The 15,328-nt window shown below is 28.3% G+C and overlaps 1 protein-coding gene across 2 annotated transcripts; it reads right to left on the reverse strand.

Moving 5' to 3' along the window:
* Nucleotides 1–717: 717 nt before the first annotated feature.
* LOC124916691 (protein ALTERED PHOSPHATE STARVATION RESPONSE 1-like) lies at nt 718–4,009 on the reverse strand. Of its 2 annotated transcripts, XM_047457443.1 has the most exons (4): nt 3,267–4,009; nt 2,454–3,233; nt 2,093–2,262; nt 718–1,958 (listed from the first exon to the last, which is right to left on the reverse strand). In XM_047457443.1, exons 1-4 carry the CDS (start codon nt 3,679–3,681, stop codon nt 1,035–1,037), a joined length of 2,289 nt encoding a protein of 762 aa, XP_047313399.1. In that variant the 5' UTR covers nt 3,682–4,009; the 3' UTR covers nt 718–1,034. The 2 variants fall into 2 exon arrangements, with proteins under 2 accessions (XP_047313399.1, XP_047313398.1); XM_047457442.1 differs by having other exon boundaries at nt 2,454–4,008.
* Between the last annotated feature and the right edge of the window lie 11,319 nt (nt 4,010–15,328).

Genomic DNA, 15,328 nt, shown 5'->3' on the forward strand with positions numbered 1-15,328 from the left:
TTATATATCATATTCTGATTCACATTTCTCTTTTTTTTCAAAGCTAAAAAATTCATTCCATAAACTATAGTCAAAAGTTGTTAATTATTTCAAATAATTTGACAATCCATCTGTATTTAATCTTTTAAGTTGGCAACAATGATCCTAAATGGATACTAGGCAATAGTTTAGACCTTTACTCCTCTATAGAAGAAGAGTGAGTTCTCTTCAAATAAATTTATACAAAATTAATTCTCATTAATTCAAAAAATGAGTTATATATAAAAAATAATTTATAAATAATACAAAATAACATCAACACAGTCAAAATAAGTAAACTAATGGTTAAATTATATGACAAAATTATAAAAATTAAATTTTTATTGGATAAGATCCAACAAACTTAAAAAATTTGAGTATGAATTTCAAATATAAACTCGTTTGAGTTTCATAACGATGAGTGGAGAGGTAAAAAAAGCCGAACAAATCAATCAAACGGTATCGAAAAAATCTCTACCAAATATTTTAAGCGTTAAAAAAAATTATAATAAAATCATGTTATTTGAAATGAATATACACATGAAAGAATCGCATAACCAATTAATGAGAATATGAATAACAAACTAAATAATAATAAATTTAAGAATATTATTCAAATTATAAATATTCAAAATCATAACCAATTATTATGTTTACTAGTTTGATAAGTATTTTCAACATCACAATAGTCCCAAATCTAGAAAATGTCCAAATTTTATTTGGAGAAAAAGAAGTAAGTGCAACATTATAATTTACCAGACCAGAAGGAATATAGAAAATTTCATTATTTGCCCAATAAATTAACCTATACATACATGAACTAAATCTACAAAAGTTAACATATTTGATAACCTATTTTATAATGTTACATAACATCTAGCTTATAGTCCTTAGCAATTCTCTAATATGGCTGGCTAACCCACCCTATCTTATTAACAAACTGCCTTACTTGTGACTCACACTTATTTAACAAAATTATCAAAAGGATGAAGAGGAAAAATCACTTGTTTTCCATTTTATACAGCTTTCTCATCATTTTCTTGATCAAGCCGATAGTCTTGTCTTTTCTCATCAACACGCAATAAAAGCTCTTCATAAGCACTCAACGATTCAGATGTGAACCGCTCCATCGTCTCAAAAGTTCGTTTCAAACTTATCTGCAAACCACTACTAGTGTTACTAGTATCAGCTTGATATACCAATTGACCGCCACTTATCGAAACTAGTCTTTTGTCTAAGGCTTGAATCTCCTTTTGTATCTTCCTATCGTCTTTCTCTAAATCCTTGTAGCCTATATTCGCGTTGTTGTTTCTCATTGCTACCACACTTCTCGCGCAATCTCTCATTGAATCAACCACTTCCTTCTCGGAAATTCTTTCCATCGCCTGTGCCCATTGAAAACATATCACGAATATACTAGGAGCTCCAATTCTTCCAGGAGAGAACGGAACTATTCCATCTGGAGTTTCCTCCGGTACGTAAAGAATACATTTCATTAACCAATTATTCAATGACTTTACGAAACTCTTTTGGGCCACAATCCAAGATGAAAATCTTGAGATCCAGTTAAGGAGCTCGTACTCGAGCTGCAAGGTTACTTCGAGATTATTAGCTACTTGTTTACTTGAAGCAATTGCGTCGAGTTTCCTAGCTTGACTTATGGCTTGACATTGACCGCGAAGGGATTCTAGGGAGGATTTCCAGAATTTTGCTAGCCCATGAATGAGTTCGATCAACTGTGGCCATAGCTCTTCGTCTCTCGACATGTTTATCTTCACAGAGATCTTATCGACAATCTGAATGGCGATTCTTATCTTTGTGGAGAGGTTTGTTATGAGCATTCGTGTTGCTTCTATTTTGTGGGGTTCGGCACCTCGTTTAATCAGTCGCTCTAGCTTGGCAGCTTTATTATCATGTAGTACTCTCATTTTCTCTTCAACCTGCATGGAAACAAATCTGATGAATTCACTTCTGTTCTAACTAAGAACATCTTAATTCAAATGGGGATCATGGTGATGGGTCTTGTCCTAGAAAAAGAGTATATTGGCATAAATAACATAGATTAACCACATACCTTAACTTCATTGTATAATTTCTTCTCCCAAAGATAGAGTTTATGCAATGTGGAAGAAAGATTCCCAGACCCCAAGACCTCATCCATGTCAAGACCACCATTCTCAGTTGACAAAGAAGGTTGTAAATCAAATGCCGAAGGTGTAGTTACATGCAACAACTTGGAAGAGGCTACATATATTCAAAATCAGCAAACAGTTAAGAGTTTGATAAGCAAATCTAATACCCAAGATGTAGGGGTTAAGATGGAATTAAACAAAGCCCTAATAACATTGTGAAAGTGAAATGAAAGTTCAAACTAAATCTGAAAGAAACCAACTTTTACAAAATAAAATTACAGATTCTGATGAAAGTTCACTTACCATGATGATAACCAACACCTTTCTTGTATGGCATTTTCCCAACTTCAAGTATTCCATTGAGATGATGCCCTGATTCAGAAGCACGTTGAAACAGGGTCTCAATTTCTTTTACAATTTCAGAATCATCGCTAAACCGGACATTGAAAGCCGGTGTATTCCCCTGCAGGTCACCTGAAATCTCCTCCTTGTCGACTTTCTTATCAACCATATGCACCTCGAACTCCACCGGATTATTCTCGGTTGAATTACTGTTCCTTGCAGGATACACTGGATCTGAAGAGCTATCATTTTTCACCACCGGCTTAGAGTAACTATTTCCACCCTCGCCCTTTTTATCTTCTTGTACCTCTTTAACAATTTCTTGCTGAAAACCCTCTTCTTCGTCTTCCAAATCGGGAATTCCCTCAACTTCCCGCACCTCTCCAGATGCACGGCTCGAGGTGGAGGTATATTGTTGATAATACTTGTCTTCACTATCGAACGGATTAAAGAAATCCCAAGTCGAGTTTTGCTGCTGCGGCGGAGGTGGCGGAGGAGGCGACATTGAGGTTGATGCATCTGGCGGAATCACCACCGGAGTTGAAGAATAGTTGTGCAATGACTCATTGAAGAAGTTACCGTAATATGGGTAGGTACTCTGGTTCTGATTTTGATTAGCGGAAGGATAAGGATAAGACGAAGATGGAAACTCTCCCATATAAACAGTTTCTGGAATCATTGGCCTTTGTTCGTATACAACAGAAGTCGCCGCATTATTCTTTGTATAGCTGACATTGAAATTCGAATTCATGTACGAGCTGAGAGACTCCTGATCCGTATAGTTTATCTGTCCGTACGAATGGAATGGAGAATTGTTCCCGGATAAATGATGGTGCAGACTCAAATCATCTGAATCAGAACCAGAACCAGAGTCTAGATGAAGATGAGAGCCGGAATTGGAGTGATTGTGATGATGAATGACCTTAGAGAAGACAGGTGAACCGGAAGGCTCAAGTTGTCCCTTTTTCTGCAAATGCGGCGGCGGCGGGGGCGGCGGCATAGCTGTTTCAAGATCCTGATCGAAGAAACGGCGAAGAGAACCACCAACTCCCTTCAAAGAAAGCATATAAGCGAGGTGAGCATCCGCAAGGGAGTATCTGTGCCGGATTGCCTCTTCGAGGAATGCGCATCTGTCGCGGCAGAGTGTAACCGCGGGTAGGTCGTCGTGTTTGGAAGTGGCGCACCCCATGAGTGAAAGAAAGTAAAAAGGAACTATAATCACAAAAAGAGAGTGAAATCAAGGATGAAGTAGGAAGAGAGGATACATGTTAATTTAGGGTTAGGTGGAAAAGAGAGAAACAGAGTGATTGAGAAAGGAGAAGGACAGAATGAGGAATCTGGCCAGCGCAGAGTCAGTCGTCGTGTTGCTGGCTATACAAGATGTAGCAGAGAAAGGGAAAGAGAGAGAGAGAATGGGGAAGAACTGATAGGGCAGAGAAAAGGTGCAGATAGGCATCGTCGTCTTTACTGTGAAAGTGTGTGTTTATGTGTGTACCAGTTTCAATACTAGTTAGTGCATGCATAAAACTAGCATTCTACTTAGTTTCATCCTAACTCAACTTTTTCAAATAATCCATTTTCTAAAATGTTTTTTTAGGTTTGAATTAAATTAATTTTGTTAAATAAAAATATTTTATTTTATTTAATAACTAATTTTTTTTAAATTTTATTACATTTTTATAAATTAAATGGTAACATCTCTTGTAAAATTATTTTAATTAAAGATAACAATTTGAAATCACCCGTAACAAAAAGAATTGCTATTTATGGAGAGATTTTTCTCCAGTTTGATCGATAATTGACCAAGAATAGGACGGAATGAAATTTGTGTCATTTCTTCCGATCTCACCATGATTTTTTAAATTATAAACACAATTAAATATATAAAATTATTAATATATTTATTTATTTATTTATTATATTTTATAAGAATTTTAAATTTATTTATGTATAATAATATAAATTTTCAATATATTACAATATATATTATATTAAAAAATTTGTTAATATAATATTTTTTTTAAAAGAATATAGTATAAATGGTTTCTAAATTTCTCGAAATTGATCCAAACGGAGATAGTAGTAAAAACAAATCTCTGAAATAAAACGGGAAATACGTTATCCACCCCGGAATTACTCCATTGACATCTTTCAATACATTTAAAATAAGTTTTATTGCTTTTTGGCTTAGCTTCACCAATTCCACTTTCTTTTTTCATCTCTTTCCCTTTTACTTTAATAGGAATGATTATAGTGACAACTAGCACATTACATTGTCTAATTATTTTCATATATATATATGATTGATAAAAAAAAATGTGTAGATCTTGTATCTGATAGATGAATGGAGAGATGGGCAAAAGTTAGACAAAAAAGAGTCACTTTATATTATAATATATTATTATTATTATTATTTAGACTTAGATTAAACTTTATTTAAAAAAAAGTTCTTAAAAAAGTAGTCAATGGATATCCAGATTTATAGTGAATAAACTTTTATTAAAGTTTATCTACACATGAAAATAATAAAATAAGATTAATTTATCAAACATGTAATATTAACTATTCAATTAAATAAATATTGCAGTTATTCAATAAATATATGAAAATAGGTCAAATATGACCAACTCACTTTAAACTTTTAAGTAATGTCATCAAAATATTATAAAATTAAAAATTTACTAGAAAAAGAAATATTGACATTCATTATAAAGTATCATGTGTCTGTCTTTTAACTGTTGAATGAGTCTAATTTGTCCTTATTTATTGTTTTCAAAATTTTATTTGAACTTATCTGTTTAACTTTCAAATTAAGGTTAATTATATATTAATATATATATATATATAATTAATAATATATAACACGAATATGTGCCGCAAATATAAGCAAATTTGAAATTTTACCTTCACTTATGAATTCAAATAAATTTTAAATTTGTGAATATTCTCTAATCCATATTTGTCTTACTGGTCATTATTTATTTTGTTATTGAAATACAATTTTTTAGTAGATTTTATTATTGTAAAAAAAAATATTAAAAAAATTATTAAACATTATTATAATATTTTATAAGAAATTATTTATAATTTTTGAGTTATTTTTATTTATTTTTATTTGAAAAATGAAGGGGAGAGAAGATATAAATGAAAGAAGAGGAGGTGCACTAATAATGAATGTTTTTTTTTTAACTTAGGTTCATAGAAAAATATATATTAATAATATTTAATATTTAAGAAAATAAAAAAATTAATAAATTTTAGGGTTGATTGAGAATAAAAAAATATTAATAAGAGAAATCTTATATAACAAATTGATATAAGTTTATAGAAATAAAAATATATTAATAAGATTTATGAATTAATTATGAAAAATATTAAATAATTTAAAATTTTAAAAAAAATAAGTCAAGAGAAAGGAGAGAGATGAAATTTCGACTATATTTAACGTGGAATAATTAAATTAACTTTTAACAAAATAAATTATTAATATATAAAATTGTTATATGATGACAATATGATGTGTTGGTGTACACCTATTTGTTGGTGGGATGAGTAATGATTGAATTCATCCTTATGATAAGTTGAGTTCTTAAAATTTTAAAAAAAAAATTATTGCATAATAATAAAATTAAAAAAATGTATTAAAATAATTCATTTAATTAAAAAAAAAATCAAAAAAATCATTCTAGGTAAATATTTGATATCAATACAAACAAATTTCATCTCGATTAGTATAATTTACCTTAAATTTTTACTTATTTTTTTATATTTAACTATAATCTTTTTATAGTTATTTATTTTTTATATTTAAAATATGTTGTTACACAATACAAATAAAGTATTATAATAGATATATTGGAAAATAAAGTTGGACACTTCATTACCTACCCTTGGTTAGTTGTTCCGTGTTATTTATTTATATCTTGTCACACCGACACGATCACGATAAGATAAAACGAAGATAAGACCAAATTAAAATACAGTTTAAAAAAAAAAAAATATATATATATATATATATATTTATGAATATATTATATATAGAAAACTAATCAAAATATTTAAAATAATAAAGTTTAGTTTGTAATGTATTGTATTGTTTTTTAAAATATATATATTTAAATTTATGAATATATTATATATAGAAATCTAATCAAAATATTTAAAATAATAAAGTTTAGTTTGTAATGTATTATTTTTTTAACTTTTATTTTATAATTTAAAATGTATTAAGTAATTATTTAAAAATAATAAAGAAAAAAACAAAAAAACTAATTTCATAAACAATTGTAACAAATCATGTTTTTTTATGGATTAATGAGCCATACAAAAATTGTAAATATAATTAATAGACAAAACAAAAACAAGAGGAATGACTTGTAATGTGCCTAGGCACAAGAAGTCTTATAAGTTAATGCTTTTGTTTTGGCATGCTTGACTCTATTAAGAAATGAGGATAGACCAATACCCGTCTAAGTATTTAAAATTTTTGAATTATTTATATTACTTATTATTTTTTAATCTTTATTTACAAATTATATTAATCAAGTAATTAATTAAAATATTATTATATTTAATACCTAGTGTTTTTACTTAATAATCCTATTTTTCATAATCTAAATCTAAATCAAAATAAAATTATTAAATTAATTAATGGATTATTTAAATAAAATCCTAACCATACCTAAGTTAAGTTGAATAGTTTACTCATGATTAACAAACATTGTTATATAATTGAATAATAATATAATTGAGATTGTCACAAGTATAAAATAATAAAACTAATATATATATATATATATTAATACTTAATTTAGACCAATAGGTTAAGAATAAGTTAATTAATAACTAGAATATGTTAATAATTCTAATAACTCATTATTTTAAAAGGATGAACATGTGGGTGAGAATGCATGAAAAGTGTGTTAATTGATAAAACATGCTATTATTATGCATAGTCAAGTTCAACTGATAAAATAGAGAGCATTTGTTGTTGTTATTGTGATATTAGGTTCATGGGTATATGTCAATTTACAATTGTCTAAATTAATCTTTAAATTAACTAACACAATAATTTAATAACATAATCATTAAAAGATGTTTATGCTATTTGAAAATTTTAGTTTACATATTGCACATTTTAAAAAATTTATGTATATACTCCTCCCTTTATTAAGGGTTAGTACTTAGTATAGCAAATTAAAAATATATTTGTAAAATTAATGATGTTAAAGTTAATTTTGTTTTTCCTACTCTTTTTTTAAAAGGATAAAAAATGACTCTCTCCTTTCTTTTGTTTGATCTATTCGAACTATGATTTTTTTTTTAAATTATATTTTGGAAAGAGTAAAAGAGAAGCAGATTGTAAGATTTTGAGGAAAAAAAATAACGGAATTAAATTTTTTAAGGTCTTGTTTGATTTTATGTTCTTTTATAATATACATTTTATCACTCTTCTCTTGCTTTTTGTATGTCCATTTTATATAATAAAATATCAAACAAACAAGCTATAGAATTCAAAATATGTTTGGCAGAAAGGACAATGATTTACTGTGGGCAAGCACTAAGCCTTGTTTGGATTGAGAGTTTCTTTTTATTTATTTATTTGAATACTAATTATGAGATTGTTTGATCTTGAGTTCTTTTAGGTTTTTTATTAAAAAAATCATAAATTTTGTTTGATAGAAAAAAAGTAGATTATTAATTGGAATTTTGTAGGTAAATTATTAAAATATTTTTTTTATATTTAAATTTTATAAAAATATTTTAATATTTTAATTAATAAAATAAATAATTTAATAATTAAAACAATAATAATATAATAACAATATTTTTTTTAAATCATATACTCTAAAATCATAACAACTCATAAGGAGTTTTAAAGTTACTATTATAAAAGAGAGAAATGACAGGGACAATCTGTTAGACTTTTAAATTTTGACCGAGTCTTTTAAGTTCTTTAATTCAAGAAACGGGTTCTTGATGATCGGGACCGATGATGGAATTCAACACTCTAGCGCAGCGGACATAGAATTAGAGGAGAATTCGAGGTTAGGGAGAGAAGAGCCGAAGAGGAGGAAAGAAATACCACTAGATCACACCTAGCGGTCCAAGAAGGGGGAGGAGGGCCGAGAGATAACTTAAACACCAAGTTCCAAAATATTCAATTTATAGCCCCAAAAAGTGGGGTGGGCATCACCATTTAAAGAGGCTGGTTTACCCAAAAGTATTCGGTTACAACAAACTTCCAACATAACAGAATTCGGTTTCAAGAAAGATAAAAGAGAAAGTAAACAAAACAGAATTATTCTTTAAAAAAACATAAACTGGCCCATGTGGACAATTGGGCCGAGAGACGGATGCATAAAATATTTTAGGACCGAGGTTTTTGATGAGCAGCCCGTAACACAATCAAAACAAAGTTACGAAATAATAGGACAGAGAAAAGAAAAAAAAATCAAAAAATATCTAAATTAGTTTCCCGCACACATTCGGGTCATTTCATTTCTCTCTCTCATCTCTCCGACAAAAATCGTCTTCAAATCCAAAACTCTAGATTTATTCATTGCATGAACTCAAACACTACAATCGCATAACTTCTTCGGATTTAATGTTCAGAAATACAATAAAGACAACGTCAAAGAAGATAAATCATTAAACAAATCGTTCATTGAACCCAAAATGTACCGAACAAGGCCATGTTTTAGGTGAAGAACATACAAGAACATGACCTTGTAAAAACAAGAACAAAACCATGTTCTTGTAAAATATGTAATTGTTTAGAAGAAAATTCAAGTTTTTGAAACTGAAAAGTTAAAAGAACACGACTTTGTAAAAACATGGTCATGTTCTTTTAAAAAAAGAACATTAACTTGTTTTTGAAAAAAACTAAGTTTTTTTAACTGAAAAATACGTTGAACATGAAGTTCATAGGTGCTGAACACGGAATTCATAGACGCTGAACACAGAGTTCATAGGCGCTGAACATGAATTTTTTTTTCAAAAATAAACTACATTTTTTAACAGAAATAAACATTGAGCGAGGAGTTTATAGACGATGAACATGAGATTTTTTGGAAAAAAACTAATTTTTTTTTTAACTGAAAAATGTGCTAAATATGGACTTCATATACGCTGAGTATGAAATTCTTTTGAAATAAACTAAGTTTTTTAAACTGAAAAAGATATTGAACGTAAAGTTAAGAAGCGATGAACATATGTAGACGTTGAACATGATTTTATTTTTTTTTAAAAATTAGTTTTTAAACTGAAAAATATGCTAAACATGGAGTTTATAGACGCTGAACATTAATTTTTATTTTGAAAAAAAACTAAGTTTTTTTAACTGAAAAATGCGGGTTGAGCATTGAGTAATAGGCATTGAACATAAAGTTCATAAATGTTGAACATGACATTCATAGACGCTAAAAATAATATTTTTTTAAAAATTATACAGCTATTGTGCTTTTACATGAACATGGTTTTTACAAGGCCATTTATGAGTATTTTTTTACAAAATTACGACATTTAGGGACGAATTTAGTACAGGGCTAAAGTGGGCTTAAACTCACCCTCTTAAAAAACTCCTTAATTTGTAATTTTATTTTTAATATTAAAAAAAAATAATATATCAAATTAATTTAAATAGTTTTGTATTGATTTTTTCCGTAAGTTGTTTAAAAAAACACATACCTTGTATTTTATTTCACTAATTCTCTATTTTTTTAAATTATTTTATAAAAATCTTTTTGCTAATTTTTTTAATTTCCGAATAGTAGAATCACTCCCTCTATAATTTTTTCTTTTAATTCCAATGTTTTTGGTATAATCGTTAATTTAATTATGTATATAATATTTATATAATTGATTTTATGTACGTTGATAAAGTAGAATTTTGAAAATTTATAATGTTAGAATTACTTAAATAATTTTTATATTTTTCATTATTGTATTATAACTTCTCAAATAAATATTTACTTGAGTTTTTTTTATGTTTTTTTTTAATTTTACATTTAATTGTTCGATAAAATACTCCATCTTGAAAATTATGTATATGTTTATAAAAAATAGAACATCAATCTGCTGCAAAGAAAAGAAAGACGTTGATATTTTTATTTTCTAAAAAGAGAGATCGTCAAACTAATAAAAGTTCTCCACCTACAAATACGGTCTCTACAACAAAAAATACACATACGGTCTCTACAATAAAAAAAAATTCATATCTTAGTACATCCTTAAATCTAAAAAAAGCATTAGACTCATTTAATAGTGATAATATTTGCAAAATTGCAACGAAATTTTACCTTGGAAATTTACAAATCAAGACATTATTGCATTGAAATATGAATTGGTACATTACAATCTTGATGTGATGTAAAATTTGAAAATTTCTACACTTTTTGAGTTGTGTCAACAACTAACCGAGAGTAGGCGATCAAAAATTTATGGTATGCTGACTAAATTGATTTATTTTGTTTTAACAATACATGTTTTTACCGCTACTACTAAACAAACATTTTCAACAATGAAGAAGGTGAAAACGGAACTTCGTAATAAAATGAAAAATGATTTTTTTGTCGATTGTTTGACACTCTATATTGAACAAGATTTAGCTAAAGATGTAAATATAGATTATTGATGAGTTTTATATTGTAAGATCTTGTAGAGCTCAACTTATTTAAATATTATATTATTTGTTGAGTCAATTAAAATGAACTTAGGAAATAAGTTTATTTAAATCAGCATTGTTCTAATTATGAGTTGACATTATTTTGATGATGTGCGGACTAATTAAAATAAAACTTAGTTATGCACAAGAAAAACTAAAGAGCTTAATTTAATGCTGCAAACGAATAAGACTAAACTGTAAAATTGTCTTTGTGCAGGTACATCTCAAGGAAACGTAAGCAGACGTTTTGATCGGTAGACAACGTCTAACCTCTTCAGACGTGGTCTGAAGTAGGCGCCTTTACACGTCTTGCTACTTCAGACGGAGTCTGAAGTACGCTAGTAGACGCCGTCTAACTCCTTTAGACGTAGTCAAGGAGTACGCGCAGACGTCGTCTAACTCCCTCAGACGTGGTCTAAGGAGTGCGCGCAGTTAGACGTCGTCTAAGCCTCTTAGACGCGGTCTGAAGAGGAAGCGCAACTAGACATCGTCTAAACTTCTTAGACGTAGTCTAAAGAGGAAGTACAGTTATACATCGTCTAAAGCCTCTTAGACGCGGTCTGAAAAGGAAACACAGTTAGACGTCGTCTAAAGCCTCTTAGACGCGGTCTAAAGAAGGAGCGCAAGAAGACGTTGTCTAACTTGATTAGACGTCCGAAAGAGCGTCTAACTACGTAACTCATCTCATCTACAGTTACCGTTTTCAATAGTCTGACAACTCAGCTCCAACAACGAATGAACAACTGTCACGTACTCCAATATTCAAATTGTTCATGATGCGTTGTACGTTCCAGTACAACAATATATCAGAGGATATTCAGTGCACTATCTGTCTGGTATGGCCACGATCCTAATGCTTAGTCTGATGTACCTTTGTACTATTGGTGGTCGTCCAATAAAAGGAGGACATGTGTCCACAAAGAAGATTCGACCGTTGGTACTCTTCAAGTATAAATAGAAGTTCAAAGACAACGGATGAACCATTTCAAAGTAGCTCCTTCATTTCTTCACACACACTATTACTTAAGCTCTCTCTCTTTAATTATCCAATCTCTCAAGCTCAAGCACAAAATAACTCACTGTGTGATTACTCTGTAATTAGTCTACTGCTCTTTCTGTGTGAAATTTTAGTATTGTAAGTTGAACAAATGTTGTTATGTTCAACAGAAAGTTAACTAGAAGTTCAGAAGCAGACATTTATTAAGTCTTGTGGTTTTGAATGAGTTTGTGTAGTGTGTTCTATACCGACCAAAGTGTTCTAGTGAATATCCTTCATGTTGAGGAAGAAGGGGTGACGTAGGAGTTTTATCTCCGAACATCCATAAAACTCTATGTGTTTTTTACTTTCTGTCATTTACATTCATTCATCTGAAGCTTCAAATCCAATAAACGATTCTGCACTTGAACTTGTTCAAGAGTTTGTGAAGATTTGCGAAGATTTGCGAAGAATAGAAACAAATTTTAACTTCTAATAGAGTTAAAATCGAATCGAAGTCATAAGCTGTTGACAATAGTCAGACCCCGTCTCTATTGTCAACACCGATCCTAACATTGTTATATATATATATATATAATTTATTACATTAAATTTTAGCCAACCCAACTTTAAATTCTGGGTACGTCCCTGATGACATTCAAATGCATATTAATCTAACTATCATCAACATCTACTATCAGCCAACACGATTCTAACAACTAAATCTATAGTACGTAGAAACAGTAAAGACCTAGAAATAACTTACCTTTCTATGTTTGACGTTGAGCTGGAAGCGATTTCAAGAAGTTTGTTTTGTTCCTGAAAAGTTAAATAACATGACGGTAAGATAAATGCGACAAAATGGGGAAAACGAACAAAAATAGGGTTTCGAGTCTATGCCGAAGAAGGAAGTCGCCGCCGAAGAATAAAGTCGGCGACTGCCGAATAGAGAAATGAACTTCTTGAAAATATCTCTATTTGAAAAGAGAAGAGAAGAAGAGGCCGGTTTTTTTTCTCTGTCCTACACATTTGACCAGCCACGTTGAATTTGTGACATTGTTTTTGTTACAATGTAGTTGCCCATTTTCTTATAAAAATAATAGAATATATATATTAAATTTTAGTGAAATGATTGGGTGAAACATATTTTTATCATATTCTCATTTACTTATTTATTTTATTATTTTCTCTCTGTTTCTTTAACCATAATGGTTTAAGTTATGTTTTTTTATCTTGACAAGAAAGGGTAGTATGATATAGATTTAAAGTTTATATTTATTTTTATTAAAAAATAAAAAAGAGTCAGTATTGTGAAAATAGTTAAAACCTACTAAAAAAACTCAAAAATAAATTCTCAATTCAAGTCTATTTTTATTCTATTATTATTTTTATATAAATGTGTAAAAACTAAATACATATATTTTAAAAAATAAATACGTACATCACAAATATGATTATTTTTTTTTATTTTTTATTTTTATTTTTAAATTAAGGAGAAATAGAATTACACCCAACCGATCATATTCTTCCGCTTACATTCAAATCGCTACGAGTGAAAATAAATATGATTTTTATTAACCAAAATGAATTCCAAACAAGACCAAGTATCACTTCAAAGTACAGTTATTTTTTATTTTGTGGTAATTTTGGATTTTGAAGATAATGTGTGCACATGCATATGCATGAAAATAATAACATTTCCTTTTACATATTATAATATAATCCAAGGTGTACGGTTTGTCTGGTCACTTTATAATGGTTAGGCATTTTATAAATTATTAATTAATTAGGTAATTAGTATTGTTAATTTGTTATTATATGCAAAGTTATATATTTTCTGTTAATTGAGATTTTTTTTAGAATAAACGAGAACTAATATGACAACTCACAACTATGACCTCCGCTTAAACTTAAAGTGGTTCTAGATAAAAAAAAAAATTAACTATTCTTTTAATTGAGATTAATTATATATAAAATATTAGATAATTGGTAAGTAATAATATTTTTTATATTTAATTAATTAAAAAAAATTACAACATTGTAAAAATATACATTTTTGCAAATATAAGAATTAAATTAAATTAAATAATAATCCTTGTTATTCAATTTCACATATTTTCTTGGTAAAGGATCATTTTTTATTACATGAATAAGATTTTAACATGGTTCAATAAAGTCTTATTATCATTAGACCATCTCCAACCCATAAACCCATTCTCAAACCCAAAATGCAGTAAACATTCCATCAAACAGTAATTCATCTCCAACCCAAAAACCCATTCTCAAACCCAAAAGAATATTCTTAGAATATTTTTTCTTACACTAACTTTTTAACCTTATTAATATTATCTATATATTTATCAACTTTACATATTTAACCCCAATCTTTTCTCTTTCATTTAATAAAATTAAAATAAAATTAATTATATATCAATAATTCATAAACAACAAAATAATTCTAATACATTTAAATAAACAAACATATTATATTAAAACAAACATTGTTAACATATTATAACATAATTTATAAAATTAAAATTATAAAATATAAAGTAAAAATATAAAGTAAATTATAAAATATAAAATAAATTAGATTAAATTTCAAATATAATAAATTTAATGATTTAATTATATATTTAGAAAACAATTTAACTTTTTATCTTAAAGTAAAAAAAATATAAGTTGAAGGTTTAATTTAAATGTAAAAAAATTAAAAGTTAAAAAAATATATATATAACCTAAGGGCCATTTTTTAAAAATGGCCAAAATGCAGTATGAACAGTCCAAACGCATATATACGTTTGGTTGGAGGAGAGAGAGTATAAAAACTCAAAATGAGTTTTTTTTTTTGCAGTACGGTTGGAGCAAAAAGGGCACCCCAAACGCATTATGGGTGCCCGTTGGAGATGGTATTAATTGAGTGATATTCAGTATTTGGTTTAGAGAATTCTTATATGAGTGAGTTTAATATATATTTATTGATTTATTATTATTATTATTATGAAGTACTTGTGAATCTAAGCCGTTGAAATCAGTGGAAAAAGTTGTCCATTATTGATGCTTGAGGAATTCAATCTTTAATCATTTTAAGTTCAAATTATTATCACTTTTGTAAGAAAAGTAAAAAGCATATACTTTTTAAAGTGAATGTTTAGATATAACTTTATTTTTGTTGCATTTATAAAGTAAGATAGT

This window comes from Impatiens glandulifera, chromosome 9 (genome assembly GCF_907164915.1).
Source record: "Impatiens glandulifera chromosome 9, dImpGla2.1, whole genome shotgun sequence".
NCBI classification, from domain to species: domain Eukaryota; kingdom Viridiplantae; phylum Streptophyta; class Magnoliopsida; order Ericales; family Balsaminaceae; genus Impatiens; species Impatiens glandulifera.

What these genes read in the sequence shown, in the direction of transcription:
- LOC124916691 (XM_047457442.1), bottom strand. Translation starts at nt 3,681, where the DNA reads ATGGGGTGCGCCACTTCCAAACACGACGACCTACCCGCGGTTACACTC. An exon ending in AGGTGTTGGTTATCATCATG is followed by an intron (nt 2,263 to 2,453) that starts GTAAGTGAACTT and finishes GAATATATGTAG; the next exon opens with CCTCTTCCAAGTTGTTGCAT. An exon ending in AATTATACAATGAAGTTAAG is followed by an intron (nt 1,959 to 2,092) that starts GTATGTGGTTAA and finishes GTTTCCATGCAG; the next exon opens with GTTGAAGAGAAAATGAGAGT.